The sequence below is a fragment of the Oncorhynchus masou genome, chromosome 17 (genome assembly GCF_036934945.1).
Source record: "Oncorhynchus masou masou isolate Uvic2021 chromosome 17, UVic_Omas_1.1, whole genome shotgun sequence".
NCBI lineage: Eukaryota > Metazoa > Chordata > Actinopteri > Salmoniformes > Salmonidae > Oncorhynchus > Oncorhynchus masou.
In genome coordinates, this window is record NC_088228.1 from 21583897 (window position 1) to 21610120 (window position 26224).

The window sequence follows — 26224 nt, forward strand, 5'->3', positions numbered from 1 at the left end:
TTGTTGCTGTTTACAAGTGCAGTTATTTCAGATGTTATTTTCTGTTTCAAGTCCATTTACATGCTTTATAAATAAACACAACAATCTAACAATAATTTCACTCACACTAATAGTTGTTTTTTGCTTGAATTTCATTCAAAACTCCGATCTCTTGGCCTATTTGTTTTTACAGAGAATGTATTCTCAGTAACTCACATGTACAACATGTTGTGAGTTCATGAAAGTGATTGATTGAAAATTAAGTAAATGTGTGGGTGATGTTGTGTTGGGTCATGCAATGATGGGATTCTCTGTGATGGCTGCAGCAAAGGGGCTGCCATCATACTCAACACTAACTGACCCAAAGAGGAAGAGCCTGACGGAGACATTAGGATGTGTCCCAATTAGCAACGTCCCGGGGAGAGTTCTCTTTTCTTTGTGAAGGGCAGGGCGCCCTGGAATGGGTTTGCCCTGAGAGAGGGGCCCAAGCCCTGGAAAGTGTTGCGGTTCTGGCGGTGTCCGGTGAGCTCTCGCTGGCCCTTGAAAATCCGGGGGAGAAGGTGTAAATCTCGCGCCACCCTATTCCCTATATATTTTGATCAAGTAGTGCATAACATAGGGACACAACCCCAGAGTCTGACAGAGACTCACACAACCTGGATATCATGCTTAAGCATTAAAAATCAAATCCAACTTTATTTGTCACATGCGCCAAATAAAACAAGTGTAGACCTTACCGTGAAATGCTTACTTACAAGCCCTTAACCAACAGTACAGTTCAAGAAGATATTTACCAAATAACTAAAGTAAAACATAAAAAAAAAAAAAAAGTAACACAATAACGAGGCTATATACAGGGGGCACCGGTACCAAGTCAATGTGCGGGGGTACAGGTTAGAGGTAATTTGCACATGTAGGTAGGGGTGAAGTGACAATGCATAGATAATAAACATTGAGTAGCTGCAGTGTACAAAACAAATGGAGGGGGGGATCAATGTAATAGTCCGATGGCCGTTTGATTAATTGTTCAGCAGTCTTATGGCTTGGTGGTAGAAGCTGTTACGGAGCATTTTGGTCATAGACTTGGCGCTCCAGTATCGCTTGCCGTGCAGTAGCAGAGAAAACAGTCTACGACTTGGGTGACTGGAGATTCTGACCATTTTAATGGGCTTTCCTCTGACACTGCCTAGTATATAGGTCCTGGATGGCAGCAAGCTTAGCCCCAGTGATGTACTGGGCTGTACGCATTACCCTCTGTAGCGCATTACGGTCAGACGCCGAGCAGCTGCCATACCAGGCAGTGATGCAACCGGTAAGGATGCTCTCGATGGTGCAGCTGTATAACTTTTTGAGGAGGAGGGGGAAAAGGTGTTCTGCCGTCTAAACGACCTTCTTGGTGTGTTTGGACCATGATAGTTTGTTGGTGATGTGGACACTCTTGACCCGCTCCACTACAGCCCCGTTGATGTTAATGGTGGCCTGTCAGCCCGCCTTTTCCTGTAGTCCATGATCAGCTCCTTTGTCTTGCTCACATTGAGGGAGAGGTTTTTGTCCTGGCACCACACTGCCAGTTCTCTGACCTCCTCCCTATAGGCTGTGTCGTCGTTGTCGGTGATCAGTCCTACCACAGTTGTGTCATCAGCAACTTAATGATGGTGTTAGAGTTGTGTTTGGCCACACATTTGTGGGTGAAAAGGGAGTACAGGAGGGGAGAAAGTACACACCTCTGAGGGGCCCCAGTGTTGAGGATTAGCGTGGCAGACGTGTTGTTGCCTATCCTTACCACTTGGGGGCAGCCCGTCAGGAAGTCCAGGATCCAGTTTCAGAAAGGGGTGTTTAGTCCCAGGGTCCTTTGCCTAGTTTTGAGCTTCGTCGGCACTATGGTGTTGAACGTTGCACTGTAGTTAATGAACAGCATTCTCCCATAGGTGTTCCTTTTGTCCAGGTGGGAAAGGGCACTCCACACTGCCCATCTGTGGATCTGGGTCATCTGTGGATCTGTTGGGGCGGTATGCGAATTGGAGTGGGTATAGGGTTTCCGGGGGGATGCTGTTGATGTGAGCCATGACCAGCCTTTCAAAGCACTTCATGCTTGCTTGAGCACAGGGACTATGGTGGTCTGCTTGAAACATGTTGGTATTACAGACTCAGTCAGGGAGAGGTAGAAAATGTCAGTGAAGACTACCGAGAGCATTATCACACAGTCATCCAGAACAGCTGGTGCTCTCAGGCATGCTTCAGTGTTGCTTGCCTCGAAGCGAGCATAAAAAGCATTTAGCTCATCTGGTTTGTTCGCGTCACTGGCAGCTCACGTCTGGATTTCCCTTTGTAGTCCATAATAGTTTTCAAAATAGTTTCCTGTCCAGCCGGCTGAGGCATAGGAGCCTGACATCAAGGCTGAGGCATGAACGCCTGTCGATCCCGCTGCGCATGGAAGCCCGATGATCCGTCGGAGACGGAACAGTCTAACGGGCCAGCTGGGCGAACAAGACCTGACGATCCGGCTGAGGCCCAACTTGGGATGGGCGCCCTCCGAGCCAAACCCAGGGCAAGGAAACCTCTTGAGCCAGCTAGGACATGGAAGCCCGACGAGCTGGCTAGACATCCCCAGTTCCATCGGCTGCGACCCAGGACCGACGTCACCACCAACCGGAACACCAGTACTCTCCAATGCTTCGTGTGATGGCTTCGGGATTCTGTAAGGGCCAATGTCGGACAGGGGAAGCAGGTACGGGGAGTCAGACATTTATTCGGGAACAGACGAGAAAACAAGACAGGAACAGCGTCAGAACACGGGTAACACAGACATGAGACAATTAATCCCAAAGCAGGGAACAGAGCTTGGGAACAGACAGATATAGGGAAGGAAATGACACAAGTAATTGAGTTCACGTGAGTTCAATGATTGCTGATGCGCGTGACAGGGGAATGACAGGTGTGCGTACTGATGGTGGTTTGAGCGCATAATGCTGGGGATCCTGGCGCCCTTGAGTGCCAGGGGGAGGAAGAGCGGGAGCTGGCGTGACAATAATGGAATGTCTTAATTAGTCATTAATTAAATAAAAATGTCTAGCTAGCAGAAATGATGCACTAAATAATGAGCAACACAATTACTGCCGGAAGTAGTTATGTTAAAAACAGAACAGCATACTGTGGGAAAGACCAAAGATTAGGCCCAAGTCATGGCTATCTATACTCTGTCCTTATCCAAATACAACATGGACAGCGCTGCTTTTGATAAACATAATTCTTTCTGCCTTAATTGAAAAAACATGTCACTGACTCCAGGTTGTCACGAGGTATTGCAATATACTGTGGTAAAACAATAATGAACCTATAACAAACAGTAACATAGGATAAATGTCAACACCTGATGTTTGGTGTCTGTAGCCAGCTTGAGCTTAACACCAGAATAGGACACTTGGTATTCTTCACTGTGCTCGTAATAATGTGTGTGTACTCCTGCTTAACTGCACAATTGTCTCACACATACTGTATAAGGATGACAACCATTAATGGGTCCTGAGGTCCCTCTGCCCCTCTTCCAACACACCAGTCATTTCACAGATCACTGGGAGGAATGTGATGAAAGGCGACACTGTAAAGTCCCAAACCTCAGCCTGGTTGGGTGGCTTGCGTTGGTTTCACAACTCACTGAGCCCTGGAAGCAGATTGGGTATGACAAGTACTGCTCTTCGTTGGACTGTGTAATAGTGCCGTAATCGCGTTGGCTTAATTGAGAATTGAGGGACCGGGAACGGATTGATGGGCAGCATTGATACTTCTGACATAGCTAACATTTAGTAAACCAGTGGGGCTACGCAAAAACATTAATGTTTCCAGGCCATGAAGAAGACTAGTGACAACTCCATTGGAGGCAGGAAAATAAGAGGTATGAGTTTTTGTCTACATGTTGTGCTGTCTCTCTCTTGCTTTTTCTCTTCTTGTAGGGCGTGATTTAGTCAGTGATCTAGTGTGGTGTACGTTTGTGTGCAAGGTGGTTGTTATCTGAACTGATCATATAGAGTTTTGCCAAGGTTACCAGAATTGTGCTTTACCAGCAAATCACTGATAACTCATCAATAGTGAATAGCCATGATTACAAAGGCAAACTATGTCAGCATTGTGCAGTTATTGAAATGGGCTTGTATGTTATAATTAAGGAATCATAAGATATCAGTCTTCATGTATTGTTAAACAGTCCATGACGAGGACTATGACAAATGAGAACTATGCAATATTTGCATGTGGCGACATGCTTACAAAGCATCATTTCTGGAGTGTAAATATTCTGGTCAGAGTTGACTCCTATCACATGCTGAGATAATACAGGAACGAGATCGTCTGTGTATAAGTCAACATGGTCAGAAGGTATAGAATTACTCTACAATGTGCAATCTTTTGTTGGAATTGATGCTCAAAGGCATCATCTCTGTACAAATCCCCTCCTCCTTCCACCCATGAGTCTATTCAAACCACTCTCTTTTGTCCCATTTATTAATATGCCACAGCATAGACAATCACAAAAGTGCCTCTTAAGGCTGTGGACTGGGCGAGCATTGTTAATGCTTTGCTTCTTCGTCTCCAAAATAAGTAATGTTTTGTCCTGGAGACCTTATTCCTGCCCCTCTGGATGTAGTCCAAGTAAGCGCTTCCTGGTCCATGTGAATGTGAAGTCTCAGGCCCACTTTATCGTTCTGCCTCAGGGCTCTGGGCTCTGTTCTATATCTGTCCAGCTCAGAGCTGTTACAGGCCGTTCAGGGTGAAAAATTATAGAAATGCGCCCCAAATAGCACCCTATTCCCCAAAGCACTATAAGTAGTGCACTATAAAGGGAATATGGTTCCATTTGGGAAGCAGACTAGAAGTAATAGAACTGAAATCTCAGGACATGCAAGTGAAAACATTCAAGACACAGCAGCATTTCATTTTGACACCTCTCTAGTTCTGTGTTTTTGTGTTAAACCATACAGTGTGATAATGTCATGTTGTACGATGGAACGCACAATGTTTGACCTCTGTTACTGTTTCTTTAATGTAATTTTACGTTGATGATTGAATCCTAATCTAAGTCATGCTGTGGAGCATGTGCTTCTTCTAGACTCTAGCTTGGAGCTAGAGCTATCATTATGTTTGTATTATTTTGAGTGAGCTCATTGCTCTTGAAGACTTTTAGGCCAGGAATGAACATGAGGTCAATCCACTGCCTGGTGGGAAACTCTCTACAATATGTCTGTTCTTTTAGAGGAGGGGTAAAATATGCCTATTTATTTAACCAGGCAAATCAGTTAAGAACAAATTCTTATTTACAATGATGGCCTACCACGGCCAAACCCAGACAACGCTGGGCCAATTGTGCACCGCCCTATGAGACTCCCAATCATGACTGGATATGATACAGCCTGGATTCAAAACTGTAGAGACTGTAGTGATGCCTTTTGCACTAAGATGCAGTGGCTTAAACCTCTGTGCCACTCGGGAGCCCTATAATTATAAGATTCCACATATGCCTGAAATATAAAGTTAGGAAACAGTTGCATATGTTGTGGCAGGTATCCTTATGGGAACTGCATAGATCATTACCAGCAATTCAGTTATTGATTATTTGAGTTGCCAATATAACGAAGGTAAGGTACCTACTTATATATATATATTGATTAATGACAGTTACCTGAGAAATAGATGTCACTGGCATTCAGAATTTAAAAAACGAATGCGAGATTAACCAAGCTTTTCAAATGAGAAAGTATCTCCAGAATTATTGGCACAATTGATGAAGATAATAAAAAAAGACTATAAAATATGTACAGTGCATTCGGAAAGTATTCAGACCCCTTGACTTTTTCCACATTTTATTACGTTACAGCGTTATTCTAAAATGGATTACATGTTTTTTTTTAAATCCTCAGCAATCTACACACAATGCCCCATAATGGCAAAGCAAAAACAGGTTTTTAGACATGTTTGCTCATTTATTTAAATGAATTTAATTGAAATGAATTTAAATTTAATTTAATTTAAATGAAACAGAAATACCTTATTTACATAAATATTCAGACCCTTTGATATGAAACTCGAAATTTACCTGAGGTGCCTCCTGTATCCATTAATCATCCTTGAGATGTTTCTTGATTGGAGTCCACCTGTGGTAAATTCAATTGATTGAACATGATTTGGAAAGGCACACACCTGTCTATATTAGGTCCCACAGTTGACAGTGCATGTCAGAGCAAAAATCAAGCCATAAGGTTGAAGGAATTGTCCGTAGAGATCAGAGACAGGATTGTGTCGAGGAGGAGATCTGGAGAAGGGTACAAAAAAATGTCTGTAGCATTGAAGGTCCCCAAGAAACACATTGGCCTCCATCATTCTTATTTGGAAGAAGTTTGGAACCACCAAGATTCTTCCTAGAGCTGGTCACCCGGCCAAACTGAGCAATCAGGGGAGAAGGTCCTTTGTCAGGGAGGTGACCAAGAACCAGATTGTCACTCTCACAGAGCTCTAGAGTTCCTGTGTGGAGATGGGAGAACCTTCCAGAAGGACAACCATCTCAGTAGCACTCCACCAATCAGGCCTTTATGGTACAGTGGCCAGACGGAAGCCACTCCTTGGTAAAAGGCACATGACAGCCCGCTTGGAGTTTGCCAAAAGGCACCTAAAGACTCTCAGACCATGAAAAACAAGATTCTCTGGTCTGATGAAACCAAGATTGAACTTGTTGGCCTGAATGCCAAGCATCACATCTGGAGGAAAGCTGGCACCATCCCAGGTCTCTCGAGTGGCGCAGTGGTCAAAGGCACTGCATTTCCGTGCAAAAGGCATCACTATAGTCTCTGGTTCAAATCCAGGCTCAATCACATCCAGCCATGATTGTGAGTCCCATAGGGCGGTGTACAATTGGCCTGGGTTTGGCCAGGGTAAACTGGCGTTATAAATAAGAATTTGTTCTTTAATGACTTGCCTAGTTAAATAAAGGATACATAAAAATCCTTATGGTGAAGCATAGTGGTGTTAGCATCATGCTGTGGGGATGTTTTTCAGAGGCAGAGACTGGGAGACTTGTCAGGATCGAGATAAAAAATGAACTGAGCAAAGTACAGAGAGATCCTTGAGAGGTTCATTAAAACTTTCTCCAGCGCGCTCAGGACCTCAGACTGCGGCAAATATTCACCTTCCAACAGAACAATGACCATAAGCATACAGCCAAGGCAATGCAGGAGTGCAGGAGCTTCGGGGCAAGTCTCTGAATGTCCTTGAGTGGCCCAGCCAGAGACCGGACTTGAACCCGATCAAACATCTCTGTAGAGACCTGAAAATAGCTCCCCATGCAACCTGACAGAGCTTGAGAGGATCTGAAGAGAACAATGGGAGAAATTCCCCAAATAAAGGTGTGCTCCCGCTTGTAGCATCATACTCAAGAATAATCGTGGCTGTAATCACTGACAAAGGTGCTTCAACAAAGTACTGAGTAAAGGGTCTGAATAGAGCTGACGCTTTCAAGGAACGGGACTCTTACCTCAACACTTATAAGAAATCCCGCTATGCCCTCTGACAAACCATCAATCGTACAACACCGGCTCAGACGCTCGTCGGATATGGCAGGTCTTGCCAGCTATTACGGACTACAAAGATCCAAGTAACATCGAAGCATGCATGAGAGCATAAGCTGTTCCGGACGAACTTGTGATCACGCTCTCCGTAGCCGATATGAGTAAGACATTTAAACAGGTCAACATTCACAAGGCCGCAGGGCCAGAAGGATTACCAGGACGTGTACTCCGAGCATGCACTGACCAACTGGCAAGTGTCTTCACTGACATTTTCAACATGTGCCTAACCGAGTCTGTAATACCAACATGTTTCAAGCAGACCACCATAGTCCCTGTGCCCAAGAACACCAAGGTAACCTGCTTAAATGAAATGACTACTGACCTGTAGCACTCACATCTATAGCCATGAAGTGATTTGAAAGCCTGGTCATGGCTCACATTAACACCATCATCCCAGAAGCCCTAGACCCACTCGCATACCGCCCCAAAAGATCCACAGATGACGCAATCTCAATCACACTCCAAACTGCCCTTTCCCACCTGGACAAAAGGAGCACCTTTATGAGAATGCAGTTCATTGACTTATGCTCAGTGTTCAACACCATAGTCTCCACAAAGCTCATCACTGAGCTATGGATCCTGGGACTAAACACCTCCCTCTGCAACTGGATCCTGGACATCCTAACGGGCCGCACCCAGGTGGTAAGGGTAGGCAACAACACATCTGCCACTCTGATCCTCAACACTGGGGCCCCTCAGGGGTGTGTGCTTTGTCCCCCCCCCTGTACTCCCTTTTCACCCATGACTGCGTGGCCAAACATGACTCTAACACCATCATTAAGTTTGCTGACGACACAACAGTGGTAGGACTGATCACCTACAACGATGTGACAGCCTATAAGGAGGAGGTCAGAGACCTGGCAATGTGGTGCCAGGACAAAAACCTCTCCTTCAATGTGAGCAAGACAAAGGAGCTGATCGTGTACTACAGGAAAAGGCGGGCTGACAGGCCACCATTAACATCAACGGGGCTGTAGTGGAGCGGGTCGAGAGTTTCAAGTTCCTTGGTGTCCACATCACCAACAAACTATCATGGTCCAAACACACAAAAACAGTCGTGAAGAGGGCACGACAACATCTTTTCCCCCTCAGGAAACTGGAAGTGATTCGTCATGGGTCCCCAGATCCTCATAAAGTTCTATAGCAGCACCATCGAGAGTATCCTTACTGGTTGCATCACTTTCTGGTATGGCAACTGCTCAGCATCTGACCGTAAGACGCTACAGAGAGTAGTGCGTACGGCCCAGTACATCACTGGGGCCAAGCTTCCTGCCACCCAGGACCTGTGTCAGAGGAAGGCCCAAAAAATTGTCAAAGTCTCCAGTCACCCAAGTCATAGACTGTTCTCTCTGCTACCGCACGGCAAGTGGTACCGGAGCGCCAAGTCTAGGACCAAAAGGCTCCTCAACAGCTTCTACCCCCAAGCCATAAGACTGCAGAACATATAATCAAATGGCCTCCCGGACTATTTACACTATTACATGTTTCAGTATAATAATACACAACTCTATATCACTAGGCTCTGTACACAATTCCTGGAAGCTGAAAATGTTACAGTTGTTCCATGGCCTGCATACTCACCAGACATGTCACCCATTGAGCATGCAAATGGTGGTCACACTTAATACTGACTGGTTTTCTGATCCACGCCTCTACTTTTTTTTAAAGGTATCTGTGACTAACAGATGCATATCTGTATTCCCAGTCATGTGAAATCCATAGATTAGGGCCTAATAAATGTATTTAATTTGGCTGATTTCCTTATATGAACTGTAATTCAGGAAAATATTTATGTTATTGCAAATACAATCACGTAACAACCCACTAGGCTGTTATGTTGTTGTTTCCACATAGTTTCAACAAAAATAAATAAATATGATGACGTTGAATCAACATGGAAAATGGATTGAATTTGCAAAAAGTAATCAACAGAAGGGATTTTAATCTATTTTTCATCCAACTTTTATCCTAAAACCAATAACATAGTGAATTTTTTGGTTGATTTCACGTTGAATTCACATTACTTGACAGCGTTGGGCCAGTAACCGAAAGGTTGCTAGATCGAATCCCAGGGCTGACAAGGTAAAAATCTGTCAACCCACTGTTCCTAGGCTGTCATTGTAAATAAAACATTGTTTTAAACTGACTTGCCTAGCTAAATAAAGCAACAACAAAAAAAGTATATACTTTTTTAAAACTCAACCAAATGTCCTTCAAAACTAGACATTGAAATGATGTCTGTGCCAAGTGGGTAAAGTTGCTCCCTCCCCCAAAATATACACTTCTGTAGGTGTTTCTGTGGAATCTTTTCCTTTCTGTGTACATACCACATGGTGATACTGGGTAATTTACTGAGAAATGCAACAGAACAATACAGACAGAGAAACAGAAAGTAAGTTGCCAGACCACACAAGTTCATGTCTCCATCTTGCTGATTTCCTCCTGAAAATCAGATACTTCTGTTTATACTATAGATGTTGTCTGATTTACTGGACTGTATGTACCAGACAGTATACCCTAGTAGTCAACTACTGAGAATAACAAATCCAAGCATTGGTAGGGTCTCTTAATCCATGTTCAGACAGGTTGACAAGGTGCCTACTTTATTCTGCCTTTTAAAATACTTGAATAACGGGAAGGAAGAGATGAGTCACTTGGGAATAACCAACCGGCTTAAACAGTGTGTCCAGTATATCATGTGGTCAAATGTACCTTGAGTCAGTGGTGTAATTTCAGCTAATCCGCGTCATTTTTAAAAAGTTGAATTTTATTTACTGCATTTCTACACAATTTAAAACCATTCAGAGAACAACTTGGCTGCTGTCGCTTCATTCACCTCAGCTGACAAGGGACATATATTTTGACGACAACAATTCATACAGTACGTCATACCGTTCGTCATACAGCACGTCATACAGCACGTCATACAGCACGTCATACAGCACGTCATACAGCACGTCATACAGCGATTAGTTTCTATGCACTGGGATTAAAAACGTGTCGTTTCGTTTCATATCAAGTCAAACAGGATTTACGTAGTCATCTACAGCCATCTTCCACCTCTGCATTCTTTAGAGCTGTTCACTGCAGCGAGGCAAACAGCATCCCCGTCCACTCTGAGCTGTCCGCATGGTCTTAAAACCAGCCCGCTAAGTTTTAAGTTTTAATATTGCATGCAAAAGTACAGTGAAATGCCTTTCTTGCAAACCTAATTTCCTTTTAATCGGGATTGGAATGATTTCTGTAGCCAATTTTAAATTGTTGGTGTTGAGCTAGGGTTTGGTGTCTGCCATACTCTGCCATAGCCAATTGACGCCCCTGCCTCGAGTTCTCGACCTTTAGCCTGGAATTGATTGGCTACTTATTGATGTGCTTTCGAACTCAATAGTCTCTTTCACATGAATCTGATATCATAGACACAGTCAAATTACTTTCATCCAGTCACATTTACACAAGCTGTATTTTGGACCAGTCAGTCAGAAAGTGGATTGGAAAGTTCCTAAACAGGCCTTTGTTTACATCAGAGCTAATAACTACTTTTTCTTTACAATGCCATCACTGAAAATACAGGAGAGCTACTTCCATATATAGAGTAATCTCCATCAAATCAACTTTGTGTGTTCTTCAGATCCCTCCTCCTGTTTTCATTGCACTGGGCCAAAACATTTTACAGGAGTGACTCATGGCCTGCTTTGCTTTTGGGACCTGTTAGCAACGGAACGGCCGAGCCTATTTTTGGCCTCCGCATCCTTCTGATTTACTTTTCATTAGCACACGAGCTCATAAAATGTGCAGAGTAACGTTTCAAAGGCCCCCTAATGCTGCTGTGCAGGGCAATGCAGGGCCTACCCCCAAATATCCCCAAGAAGAGCCACTTCTTTATGAGAATGTTTTCTGCTGCGCAGTGTTCTTGGTTTCTGCCACAAAATTGAGAATAGAGTTTCCAAACAGGAAATTAGGAGAGATAATGGGTTGATTTAGCAGCACAAATAAGGCAATCCTAGCTTTGAGCAATGACTGCGGTAGTGCTAGTCTTTACATCCTGATTACAGTTCCTTTACCTCTTTACATCCTGATTACAGTTCCTTTACCTCTTTACATCCTGATTACAGTTCCTTTACCTCTTTACATCCTGATTACAGTTCCTTTACCTCTTTACATCCTGATTACAGTTCCTTTACCTCTTTACATCCTGATTACAGTTCCTTTACCTCTTTACATCCTGATTACAGTTCCTTTACCTCTTTACATCCTGATTACAGTTCCTTTACCTCTTTACATCCTGATTACAGTTCCTTTACCTCTTTACATCCTGATTACAGTTCCTTTACCTCTTTACATCCTGATTACAGTTCCTTTACCTCTTTACATCCTGATTACAGTTCCTTTACCTCTTTACATCCTGATTACAGTTCCTTTACCTCTTTACATCCTGATTACAGTTCCTTTACCTCTTTACATCCTGATTACAGTTCCTTTACCTCTTTACATCCTGATTACAGTTCCTTTACCTCTTTACATCCTGATTACAGTTCCTTTACCTCTTTACATCCTGATTACAGTTCCTTTACCTCTTTACATCCTGATTACAGTTCCTTTACCTCTTTACATCCTGATTACAGTTCCTTTACCTCTTTACATCCTGATTACAGTTCCTTTACCTCTTTACATCCTGATTACAGTTCCTTTACCTCTTTACATCCTGATTACAGTTCCTTTACCTCTTTACATCCTGATTACAGTTCCTTTACCTCTTTACATCCTGATTACAGTTCCTTTACCTCTTTACATCCTGGTTACAGTTCCTTTACCTCTTTACATCCTGGTTACAGTTCCTTTACCTCTTTACATCCTGATTACAGTTCCTTTACCTCTTTACATCCTGATTACAGTTCCTTTACCTCTTTACATCCTGATTACAGTTCCTTTACCTCTTTACATCCTGGTTACAGTTCCTTTACCTCTTTACATCCTGATTACAGTTCCTTTACCTCTTTACATCCTGATTACAGTTCCTTTACCTCTTTACATCCTGATTACAGTTCCTTTACCTCTTTACATCCTGATTACAGTTCCTTTACCTCTTTACATCCTGATTACAGTTCCTTTACCTCTTTACATCCTGATTACAGTTCCTTTACCTCTTTACATCCTGATTACAGTTCCTTTACCTCTTTACACTCTTTGAAAAAAGGGTTCCGAAAGGCTTCTTTGGCTGTCCCCATAGTAGCACCCTTTTTGGATCAAGGTAGTGTCAGGATTTGGCCAGGGTTGTTCCGGGTTTTTGTCAGTAGATGTCCCCATTGTGCTTTTTGTCCCTATGTTTTTCCCTTGATCCTCATTATTATTTGCACCTGTGTCTCGTTTCCCCTGATTGTATTTAAACCCTTTGTTTCCCTCAGTTCTGTGCTCTGTGTTTGTATGTTAGCACCCTGCCCTAGTGTTCTGTGTACTCTTGTCGATTCCGGGTGAAGTTCTTGTGGTATTCTGTTTTTTGTTTTTGTTTATTTTTTGGTGAGTTTCTTTTGAGGTCTTTTTTGTGTTTTTCCTACCACCTTTTGGATTTGCCATTTTTTGCATTTTAGGATTTTTTCTTTATTAAATACACCGTCTTAAGTACTGCTGTGTCTGCCTCATCTTCTGGGTTCTGCTGTCTATTCGTGGCTCAGTTGGTTAAGTGACTGTTTCTCACTCCGGAGACCCAGGTTCAAAACCGGGTCCTGACAGAAACACAGAGCCAAAAATGAACCCAGAGGCAGCCAGTTCCCAGGACCTTTTTGCCACGCTGTCCCACCACCAGGAGACTGTCCAGCGCCACGAAGCCGCCCTGGTTCAGCAAGAGGCCTTAATGGCTAGACATTCTCATCTTCTGTCGGAGATGCTGACTTCCATTAAGCAAATATCTGATCGACTTACCCCGGCAACAGTTTCCGTCCCAGTACCTCAGGTTCACGTACCCATGGCAGTTAACCCCCTGGCTGAACCTCGTCTTCCACCTCCCCAACGGTTCTCAGGTGATCCAAGTGCTTGTAAAGGCTTTCTCACTCAATGTTCTCTCTCCTTTGAGCTGCAACCCTCGTCGTTTCCCACCGACCGGTCTAAGATCGCATATATCATCACCCTGCTGTCGGAAAAAGCCCTGGCCTGGGCTACTGCTGTGTGGGATGCCCATAGTTCCTGCTGTGCCAGCTTCTCTGCCTTTGCTGAGGAATTCAAACGAGTGTTTCAAGGCCCAAGCAGTGGTTCTGACTCAGCCAAACAGCTCCTGACTCTCCATCAAGGTTGGCGCAGCGTGACGGACTATGCCATCCAGTTCCGCACGGTGGCAGCAGCGAGTGGCTGGAACAACGAGGCGCTCACGGTGTGCTTTCTGAAAGGCCTTTCCGACACTATCCAAGATGAACTGGCCACTCGGGAACCACCGGACAATCTCGAGTCCCTGATCAAGTTGGCCTCACGCATTGACCAGCGTCTGAGAGAGAGAGAACTCAACCGTAGACCTCTAGCCCCTATCAGTCCCAGCTCCGAGTCCCCACCTTTATCATCGCTGGCTCCACCGGAACCCATGCAGATTGGACGCATCTCCCAGGCTGAGAGAGACCGCCGGATGAGGGAGCGACGCTGTCTATATTGCGGCAAACCGGGCCATTTCCGTTCCACGTGTCCCGGGCTCCAGGGAAACGCTCTGTCCCGTACAGACCGGGGGAACTGTAACGGGAAACATAACCTCCTCCCATCCGTCCAACTCCCGTCTGCTCATTCCAGTCACCCTCTCCTGGGACAACCACAAGCTTCACCTTCAAGCCTTGGTAGACTCTGGAGCTGCAGGTAACTTCATGGATGGTGTCTGGGCGAAGGAGAATGGCGTTCCCTCTGAACCTCTAAGTGACCCCATGAGGGTTACTACATTGGATGGAAGCCCTTTGGGATCTGGACTTGTCACTCATGTCACTACCTCCTTGAGACTTTCAGTTTCACAACACCAGGAATTGATGAACTTTCATTTGATCTCCTGTTCCGAGTTCCCTCTCGTCCTTGGATACCCCTGGCTTCACAGCCATAACCCTCACATCGACTGGTCTGTGGGCACTATCAAGCAGTGGGGTCCTACGTGCCAAGCTACTTGTATTTTCCAGAATTCCCCGAGTTCTACTCCCGAGTCTTTAGAATCCATCGACCTGACCCGAGTTCCCGAGTGTTACCATGACCTCAAACTGGTGTTTAGCAAACAGAGGGCCACCATGCTACCACCCCATAGATCTTACGATTGCCCCATCGACCTGTTTCCGGGCACTTGCCCCCAGGGGTCGGATCTTTTCCCTATCTCCACCCGAACGAGCTGCTATGGATACCTACATCAAGGACTCTCTGGAAGCAGGCCTCATGCGTCCATCAACCTCCCCGGCGGGAGCAGGGTTTTTCTTTGTGGCCAAGAAAGATGGTGGATTACGTCCTTGCATCGACTACCGGGGACTCAATGACATAACCGTCCGTAACCGTTACCCGCTACCCCTTATGGCCACAGCCTTCGAGCTGCTCCAGGAAGCAGTTGTTTTCACTAAGCTTGACCTGCGGAACGCATACCATCTTGTGCGGATCAGACCTGGTGACGAGTGGAAGACCGCTTTCAACACGCCTACTGGTCACTATGAATACTTGGTGATGCCCTTCGGCCTGACCAACGCCCCAGCGGTGTTCCAAGCGCTCATAAACGATGTGCTTAGGGATATGCTTAACATATTTGTCTTCGTTTACTTGGATGACATCCTCATCTTTTCGAGCTCCCTTCAAGAACACACTAAGCATGTCAGACAAGTACTCAAACGCCTCCTGGACAGCCATCTGTACGTTAAGCCGGAAAAATGTGAATTCCATTCATCCCGAGTACAATTCCTGGGATTTGTAGTGGAACCCGGTCGAGTCCAAATGGACCCTAGGAAGGTAGGGGCGGTAGCGGATTGGCCCACCCCCAAATCCGTTAAGGATGTTCAGCGTTTCCTGGGCTTCACAAACTTTTACCGCAAGTTCATCAAGAACTTCAGTTTGGTGGCAGCTCCTCTCTCAGCTTTAACCAAAGGTGGCAATGCAAGGTTTTTGTGGGGAAGAGAAGCTGAGACGGCCTTCCAAGGACTCAAGCAGCGCGTCCTCTCTGCTCCCATCCTGATACTACCGACTACGGATGAACCATTTGTGGTGGAGGTAGACGCATCAGAGGTTGGTGTTGGAGCTGTCCTGTCTCAGAGGGGTGAAGACAAGAAGCTTCATCCGTGCGCTTTCTTCTCACACCGGCTTACCCCGACTGAGAGGAACTACGATGTGGGGATCGTGAACTCCTAGCGGTTAAGATGGCATTGAAGGAATGGAGACACTGGCTCGAGGGGCTTCTCACCCGTTTCAAGTGCTTACGGACCACAAAAATCTGGAGTATATCCAGCAGGCGAAGCGATTGAACTCTAGACAAGCTAGATGGTCTCTCTTCTTCAATCGATTCCAGTTTATCCTCACCTATCGGCCCGGGTCGAAGAATCTCAAACCGGATGCCCTGTCCCGAGTCTACGCTCCTGCCATTCGAGATGACACGGACATGCCTGTCCTTCCTGCTGCTAAGATTGTGGCTCCGATCTCGTGGCAAGTTGAGGATACCGTGAGACGTGCTCAAGCTAGCGAACCGGACCCTAAAGGAGGCCCTGCCAATCGGTTGTTTGTCCCCAAGGCAGTGAGGACTCAGGTCCTTCTGTGGGGGCACTCCTCTCGCCTCACCTGTCATCCGGGCGTAGGTCGCACCTTGGAGTTCATCCAGCGTAAGTTCTGGTGGCCTACCATAAGAGAAGACGTTGCCACTTTCGTCAATGCCTGCCCCGTGTGCTGCCAGGGCAAATCTTCTCACCTCCGCCCTCAAGGACTCCTTCACCCTTTACCTGTTCCCCACAGACCCTGGTCCCATATCTCATTGGACTTTATTACTGGACTTCCTCCATCCCATGGCAATACTACTATCCTAGTCATAATCGACAGGTTTTCAAAGGCGGCCAGGTTCGTTCCTCTGACTAAGTTACCTTCTGCCAAGGAAACGGCTGAGTTGGTAATTAATCATGTGTTCCGAGTCTTCGGCATTCCTCAAGATGTGGTTTCTGACAGAGGTCCCCAGTTCGCCTCAAGGTTTTGGAAGGCCTTCTGCCAACTCATGGGGGCTTCTGCCAGTCTATCTTCAGGGTACCATCCGGAGTCCAACGGCCAAACAGAGAGGATGAATCAAGAGCTGGAAACCACCCTCCGATGTATGACTCGTGACAACCCGTCCACATGGTCATCCTTTATTGTTTGGGCCGAATACGCGCACAACACCTTGCGCTCCTCCTCCACTGGTATGTCCCCGCACGAGTGTCAGTTTGGCTATGCTCCTCCATTGTTCCCGGACCAGGAGGCAGAAGTCAGAGTGCCTTCAGCCTTGAGGTTCGTCAGACGCTGTCGGCTTATGTGGAGGAAGACCCGTCTTAATCTGATGCGTTCCTCACAGAGGTATCAACAACAAGCCAACAGACGTCGCCGTCCCGGGCCTACCCTGCGCCCCGGCCAGAGAGTCTGGCTTTCCACAAGAGACTTACCTCTACGGGTGGAGTCTCGCAAGCTGTCCCAAAAATACATCGGTCCCTTCAAGGTTGCCAGGAGAGTTAACCCAGTTTCTTATCGCCTACACTTACCCAGATCCCTTAAGATTAATCCCACATTTCATGTGTCATTGTTAAAACCTGTTGTTTTTTCTCCCCTTGTCCCGGCAGACAGACCTCCCCCTCCGCCTCGTGTCATTGGAGGCCAGCCGGCTTATACCGTCCACCGGATACTGGATTCCCGCCGGGTGCAGCGGTCCTGGCAGTATCTGGTGGACTGGGAAGGCTACGGTCCTGAGGAGCGCTCCTGGGTTCCTGCCAAAGACATCCTGGACCCTGACCTCATTCGTCAGTTCAGGGCCCTCCACCCTGAGAGAGCTGGTAGGAACGTCAGGAGCCGTTCCTAGGGGGGGTTTCTGTCAGGATTTGGCCAGGGTTGTTCCGGGTTTTTGTCAGTAGATGTCCCCATTGTGCTTTTTGTCCCTATGTTTTTCCCTTGATCCTCATTATTATTTGCACCTGTGTCTCGTTTCCCCTGATTGTATTTAAACCCTTTGTTTCCCTCAGTTCTGTGCTCTGTGTTTGTATGTTAGCACCCTGCCCTAGTGTTCTGTGTACTCTTGTCGATTCCGGGTGAAGTTCTTGTGGTATTCTGTTTTTTGTTTTTGTTTATTTTTTGGTGAGTTTCTTTTGAGGTCTTTTTTGTGTTTTTCCTACCACCTTTTGGATTTGCCATTTTTTGCATTTTAGGATTTTTTCTTTATTAAATACACCGTCTTAAGTACTGCTGTGTCTGCCTCATCTTCTGGGTTCTGCTGTCTATTCGTGGCTCAGTTGGTTAAGTGACTGTTTCTCACTCCGGAGACCCAGGTTCAAAACCGGGTCCTGACAGGTAGAATGAATCCTCTGTGGAAAGTGTTCTACATGGAACCCAAAAAGGTTATACCTGGAACCAAAAAAGGTTCTTCAAAGGTTTAACCTATGGGGACAGACAAAGAACCCTTTTAGGATCTAGCTAGCACCTTTTTTGTAAGAGTGTACGATTCAGTCCTCACCCCTCAATGTGAAGTACGACAGTATATAGCCTACAGACAGGTAACTGGGTGTAGCTTATCCCAATAAACTCCACGTTATAACAAAGCCTGGAGCAAACAGAACAAATCTCACATTCTTATTGCAAAATTAGGATTACTGTGATCATGAAACACATATACTCACATGGCCACAGCCAGCATATTCATGGTTCAGTAGGAGGTTAACAAAATAATACAGTCAGTCAGACAGTCAGAGCACCTATTTGGTTTAAAATAACATATTCCAGTGGGTATTTTTCCCTATCTCTGTCCTCATCTCTCTCTGTGAATTACAGTACAAGGGTCAAAGTGTGTATGTTGTGGGATGTGACAGTCTCTTACCAGTGAGTGCATGCTGTTTGCCACAGGCATGGATGAGGTCCATTCTCCTCACGAACAGGGTCACATGATCTCTCACAGATTTCTACAGAGCAGTCACACATCAGTGCATCTCTCTCTGCTTCACCTGTTTCCCTGCTCTGTCCACACCCTGAGCATACAGGACACACACACACACACACGCCCACACACACCCACGCATGCACACACACTTTAATTTCCTCTTTCCAATTAGAGTTAGTGAGGTAGCGCTGAAATGGGTGAGGTGTTTTGGTTAATTTTAGGTTTATAACACTTATAATTATGCGCATTAATGTTGTGGTAAAGAGTTCAAACACTAAAGTCAGCAGCTCTTTAGAATACGAATTTGAAAACATCAAGTTACAAACTGCAGACAAATCCAATTAATTATGAGCAGTGGGATTCTCAGGGGAGCTCTCTGTCCTCTCTCTTTTTTTCTCTCTCGCTCTCTCTCTGACATCACTGGGAACTTGTGTGTGTATAAAGTAACCACAAGAATGCAGCGTGTCAGGCAAGGGAATGCGAGTACAGACAGAGGGCCCTTTCTTTCACAGGGTATGCGGGGCAGGGAGAAGGGACGCTGCACTGAGAGAGTGACACACACGGGCAGAGAGAGGTAAAGAGATACAGGCACAAAGAGCACAGTTCAATACAGACAAAATATGGGGCAACATTGAGAGCTTAGAGAATATCAACAAAAAGCAGGATTTACAAGGAAGAGGAGAGGGAAAAAGCAGCTTTACTGGCCCGGACTTCTAAAACCTTTTGCCGGTAAGGTGTACATTTCAAAAGACTGTTGAGAAATGATGAATGGGAAGCTGTTGATCTTGAATGCTGTTGATCTTATTTGGTTGAGTATCTGTGGCTAATGAGTCAATGTATATACTTATAATACTATGCGTGAACTGGAAGTCTTGTTTTGGAATGTCCCCTCCGTCGGTTAAACAGGTATTGTGATGTACCAGGTGATATGTTGCTGTTCAATCACTACTCAGTGCCATTCTATAGCATATCTCTATCAGGAACTGTACATCTTAAATATAGCATTGGGCCTTTGCACAATGCTTTGCACATTGTCTATGACTAGTGACATTATGGTTTCGATGACTGAAACCAAAGGTTGACCTAAGATCTTAAATGTCTGAGATTTCTATCATTTGATTTGAAACTTTGCCTCGTTATGCTCTCTCCTCTACTTATACTATTTCACTCTCCCTGACTCAAAGGTTACCTTTCAGCTTGAACTGTAACGCATTGCGAGAATGTCCTCTCTTATATTGTGTGGAGATATGGGCATGTTCCCAACTGTTCCCATCAAAAATATGCAATATTGTGTTTCTTACCACGCACGACACTGATTTTGAGTAAAGATATGAATTTGGTACACTAACACATGACTTTTGCTGTCTCTAAACTTTTGACTATCTCTGCAAAAGACTGTTGACTGACTCTTATTATTAAGATAATTAGAATTGAACATTCGCCAGTTCTTCTTCATAAGGGTTTTTCAACAAATCATTACCGTGGGCCATTCATTAAATATTCCTGTTTTGCCTTGTGTTGCCTGCTGTCATTCAGGCTTTTAGGTAGGGCAGAACAGAGTTCCAAGTTCCATAAATAGCTGTAGCTCACTAATGCAGTCATAAGAGTTTTTCCCCCATCCTTGCTTTGTGAACCACTGAAAGTATCTTCCTGTTCACAGCTGATCATAGGCCAAGACAATGTTATGTCATTTTGTTACGTTGTTGTTATTTTACATTAATTCCCACAGCCTGACCAGAGTGCAAAGGCCGTCTGATGGCATGACACACTATGGAGTGGGGATGTTGTGATCGAGAATTAGATCTTGATAGATTTTTTCAATGCATTGAGCTTTCATTGATTCTCTTCGTTCTCAATTTCGGCTTGAGAACTACCTCAGCGTCTGTAAATGTATGTGGGGTGCACTACAACAGACCTCTGGCCATTTTCTACTCTGGCGAGGAAGACGATTCTTACACCTTGCTGGACAATGCTAATGAGTGATATCCCACTGGGATAAGATGTAAACTCCACATCTATTTTACGTTGAACCAGCATTCCAGCATTCCATTGAAATGACGTGGCATTGATTAATGCGTGCGTGCCCAATGGGATTGTTACTCATTCCTTCCAGTCATCATACCTTGTATGTCTCAACTTTAGACTCAGCATCACCATAAAACAAACGCATAGACCTACATACATGAATAATGGAGAAGCTTACATTCAATGGATTTGGTGAACAAAATGTGTTTAGCTGAAATGGGACCTTAATGTTGTCAAACTGCAAGTAGGTGCAGCCTTCCTAACTCAATGCAACAAAGTAGCAGCAGCGCACCGTTTCCTGTTTTGTTATGCTAGGAAGGAAGTGAAGCTGACTATGGGTAAGCCAATTTCACACATGGACTGTGAGACAAACACAAATGTTTTTTCTGTTCACTTGCAGTCAGAAACATTTGGCTTAGAACATGGAGCAGGAAATATAATACATCTTTTTTTTCCCCTCACAGGGCCATAATCCTAGTCAACATAAACCTGTAAACGACCCTTTGACCTCCTGGATACCCATAACGGTTACCATTGATCCAAGTTACAGTGGAGTGCTACACTCAGTCAATGTTAAAGTCAAAACCATCAAAGCTAGGCCGCCATTAGCCGGCACATTTAAATGTATTTCCCTCCATGGTGCATTCAGGCAGCCAGAGCCATGACATTTTCCTCCAACTTTAATGAGAGTAAAGCTGAATAAGATACTTGAGCAGGGGAGGGAAGAGAGTGAAAAGGCACCAGTGGGACTGGGGTTCACTCTGCTCACCTTCTTCTCTCTAATTCTCTCCACAGAAAATGTCCTCATTCCATCACTTCTCCCAGAGGAGAATGGATTAAAATAGAGAGGAGACTCCAGAGGACGTGAGGTGGGATCCCATATCCCAAAAGAGGAAACAAACAAACAACACAAACAGGCAGACTTCATAGACCTTCCCATCAAGGCAAGGAGAGATCGGAATCATTACAGCAACTGAAGGATTACAAAGGAAAAACCCCCCTCTCTCATAAACTATTGATCTTTGGACTTCAAACTTTCATAAAAAATGCGTTGGTCTTCAAACCCCCAGATAAGGCGGTTAAGGAAGGAGGGGAGGATAAAGAGATTCTCCCTGCATCAAGAATTTTTCTAGTCTGTCCCATCCTCCCTTTCCTTCATCAGATATTCATTGTGACTGGGATGTCCTACTATATCAGCGAAATCTTCAATGTCATGAGTTCACCAGGAAACTGAAACCAGCACTAAATCAGGGTCAAATCACCACAAGAACAATCCCCTGATAACAGCAACACCCTTGCTGACTACTTCATTCAGAACGTGTTCACTATTGTAATTGGTTTCTTCTTCAAAGATTACCCTCAAGAGGAATTGTTAAGGCACTGTCAGTGAACAATGAAGGAAGACATCTTGGATTTTTTCAGTGACTTGTGGAAGGTGGCCACCACTAAGCATGACCAGGGAATCTATAACACAGTCTGCCTGGTGGTGCTGCTAGCCCTGCCTATGCTGGTGCTCTTCACTTCTCTGGTGGTGTGCTGCCACTGCTGCTGCTGTCGCCACGCCAACTGCGCTGGTTGCTGTGCAGACAGCCCCAGCTCAGCCACAGCAAAATCAGACAAAAATAAGAAGAGTCCGAAAGATGAGGACTTGTGGATCTCGGTCAAAACAGGACCTATGACACCAGACAGGGTTGCCCTGACGATGGTGTAAGGTTCAGATAAGGTTTAATTTGTATTCATAAGAAGCTCTTCTTTTACTGCAAGGTACAGGTACATGATGCCGAGCACTGGTGTTCAATATGCTCGACAGAAACGGTTGAAACACAGTAAAAGAGCCAACGATGTGTGTGTGTGTGTGTGTGTGTGTGTGTGTGTGTGTGTGTGTGTGTGTGTGTGTGTGTGTGTGTGTGTGTGTGTTCTTCTATCCATGTTGCGACCTAAAGTCCCCACAACGATAGTAAAACAAGTCAAATTCCCATGTCCTCATGAGGACAAAGACTATTGGGTTAGGTTTAGGATTAGGGTAAGGGATTAGGTTTAGGGGTAAGGTTTAGGGTTTGGGTCAGGGTTACAGGTTAAGGAAAATAGGGAAAATAGGATTTTGAATGGAAATCTAATTTTAGGTCCCCACAAGGATCGAAGAACAAAACGTGTGTGTGTGTGCGTGTGTGCGTGTGTGCGTGTGTGTGTGTGTGTGTGTGTGTGTGTGTGTGTGTGTGTGTGTGTGTGTGTGTGTGTGTGTGTGTGTGTGTGTGTGTGTGTGTGTGTGTGTGTGCATGTGTGCGCGTGTGCTTGCATACGTGGGTGTGTGCTTGTGCATGAGCAAATGTGTGTATGTGCAAGGAAGAGTGATAGATGACACATGGTGTATGTGTTAGTGTGCACTTCTTCTGTGTGAAATTCACTGTCTTCACATTTGGGGACTATTTATATTTGCAATGCTGGAGGCCAGCAATCTAGTATTGGGATTCAGTTAGAATACTATTTTGAATAGGTTAAACCATTTTAAGTTCAAAGCACTTGCAGTTATTGCACTTACAACAGAAATGTGTGTAACTACATTGAAATATTTTGCTGTACTTGCTATGCCCACTGAATGGAGATCTTAATTCCATTTATGAGTTAATTATCAAACGCAGAATTTAATAGAACCAAGTGAAGCACTCAGATCTTTCAATTGCATTGCTCAATGTATACATTTCTTTCCCCGTAGAGTATCCTACATACAGCAGCTAGTATTGTGGATAAAAAAATGTGTCTAACAGTTCCGTGTTTTACGCTGCCTTATGCTCAGATTGATGACACAGATTCATGTTTACTGTCTTGCACTCTCCCTATTGGTTCATAATATCATTATGCATGGACACCAGGCTCTCAGATGTGTGGGGCGCTGAGTGGATCCTTCTTATATCCTCCATCCCTCAGTGCCAATGTAGCCCTCGGACTTAAAATAATAGTTATTCTATCTCAAAACTGGGATTCCTAAAAAGTGTGTCCGAGGATTTGGTCAACTTCCGTCAGATGTTTAAAATCCTAAATGAATCAGAAGTGGGCAGGGTCAGCTATACCATAGCTATACCAAGGACCCCTTATTCATGTCCTCATTACATGTAGCGTAGCAAGACCACTCATGGTCTGTAAAGTTCTCTACTTTTGATAGATTTAAACACACAATTTTGAAATCATAATGGTCACAACCATAAACTGTCAAGAAAAGGGCAATTAAACTCTGCCAGATTTTTGTCTGACGTCAAGTCCATCAGAGTGCTGTAAGATCTGAGAATTGTTGTGTTTTTATTGGGGATTTTCAAATGAATCATTTTCTATATTTTACAAATGTTTGTATTTTTGAAACAAAAGTAGAGATTGTTCCGTCTTTCAAGAATCTCTGAATTGATTTGCAATTTACAAATCCGGTGACAAATCATTTTTATTTGTTATGTATTTGTGATCCTTATTTTGAGCTTAAAGACTTCTGCGTTAGTTATTCATATGTAAAAAGTCTGAGGGTGGAAAAATTATTTTCCTTTGCAAAGGGGGGGGGGGGGGGATTTGCCGTTTGTTTGAACAGGAAGTCTGCCATAGACGATAGTTTCACATTCTATCACAGAAGCTGTGATCCGTCCCAATTATGCATGAGAACATACTGTATATTCTGGCTGTTTTGTTATTACACAAGAAAAAGCTTGTGGTAATCATTCAAGTTATGAGCTCAGGCCACAGTGGATACCGCAGGCATCATTTATCCTGTCATTTGATTTTACATAACAGCTATATGGAGAAAAGGGGGACAAAAAATAAAGTACTTTTTATGCTTTGTTAATTCTTTGTTGATTGGCTAATGTTTGGCTCAGGCTCACAATATGTGCGATTAGATTAGGGCTCTATTCAGTCTGTATCGCTGAAGGGGTACAGATTGCACAATATAAATGTGAAGGCAATTTCCGATTGTGTATCACAATCTCACCTAACGTGTGGAAAATTGCATTTCAATTTCAATGACGCTGTAACGCTGAACTTCTGCGATACGAATTGAATAGAGCCCTAACAATATACGATACATTTTATAATGGAAAATGTAGGCCTTTACCTTTAGAGCTATTTCCATTTTGTTATTAATCATGTTCTGACCTCGAAAGTAGTTTATGGACACCAACTAGTCGCTGCAATCCAGTGATTATGCCCATTCACATATCAGACCCATCTTCACTTGGAGATCATCATACATCATTTCTGTCATCTTTGTTGTACATGTTGACTTCATCCCTACGGGGTTTGGGCAATTTTATCATCATTTTATCTGATGTTTGGTAACTGACAAAGCATTGGATGTTTGAGCTTGTTATTTCGAATTGATACATAGTGATACATAGTCTGACTCTGGAGCAGTGACTAGCTAATGGTGTGTCAAGTGTATGGTGTGGGGGTTTCCCACTCTCTGTCACACATGCTGTGTAGCTGAGTCCTACAGCACTGACAGACCCAACCATCCAGAGGCAGAACACAGCCATGCAGTGGAAAGTGCGAGCTGATGGCAGCTTGCCTGCCATGACACACCCCTCCCACTAACTACTCCACCTCTGAACAAACAAGCCTTGTTAGAATATTACACTACCACGCATGGGGAAAAAATACATCAACCCTACGCATAGCCGCCTCAACTGTGATTGGGTTCATGTTCATGGGTACTCGGTTGTTTGAAAGTCCTCGTCAGATGACACATGCTTTGGAATCTGTTGAAGTCCAAACTTGTGCTCGTGTTAAACTTGTTCCCTGGGAGTGAGACAAAAATAGACACATACTAAAATCAAACACTGCTGCAATTATAGACAAAAATGTAAGTGTAACGTGGAATTTAACATAAAATTGTATTCCTGTACCTGTACTACACCACCTTTTATATACTCGAGGTGAGGTCCTCGGGGTTTATCTAAAATACACAGGTTCTTTACATCCGGGAGTGGAGCATGGGAATGATCGGGACAGAAATATAAGTTTTATTCACAATCACAATTACTCAAGCAACTCAATGAAATCTTCTCTTGGACATCTTCTGCACCTAGTTCTCTGTACAATCACTGCTGACAAGCACAACGGGGTGAAAATCATCCTCAGAGTTCCATTAGCACACAGACATACATACATCAATGAGTGTATTACATTGCAATCAATATTCTTATTGTTTCTGGCCAACACACAAAATACATATTGTATCTAGGGTGTCGTGCCATGGGAGAAGGGGAACAGGTGCCAGTGGCTATGTGCAACCTTGCCATGAACATGCTCACAATTCATTGTCATCACTTTGATCTAGGCCACAGTCTCCACACCCATCCTCCCAAGGCACGCTAATCTGCACATAGTGAGGGGGTCCCCTGAATGAATGAAACAGACAAGTATGTATACCTTTTGCCACACAGTTGGCAATTACAGACTCCTGGTGCTGACAGAGGCTGCATTCAACACTTCAACAGTTTCACACTGTTACATAGGTATGACAAAATAAGCTTAGACTTTCTATATGTTA

At 44.4% G+C, this 26224-nt stretch overlaps 1 protein-coding gene across 2 annotated transcripts; it reads left to right on the top strand.

Annotated features, from left to right (window-relative positions):
• Positions 1 to 19106: 19106 nt before the first annotated feature.
• Positions 19107 to 24520, top strand: LOC135558691 (uncharacterized protein KIAA0040). Of its 2 annotated transcripts, none has more exons than XM_064992731.1 (2): positions 19107 to 19246; positions 21493 to 24520. In XM_064992731.1, the coding sequence occupies exon 2, from the start codon at positions 22091 to 22093 to the stop codon at positions 22406 to 22408; it is 318 nt and encodes a 105-aa protein (XP_064848803.1). In that variant the 5' UTR covers positions 19107 to 19246; positions 21493 to 22090; the 3' UTR covers positions 22409 to 24520. The 2 variants fall into 2 exon arrangements, with proteins under 2 accessions (XP_064848803.1, XP_064848802.1); XM_064992730.1 differs by having other exon boundaries at positions 19108 to 19401.
• Positions 24521 to 26224: the final 1704 nt, after the last annotated feature.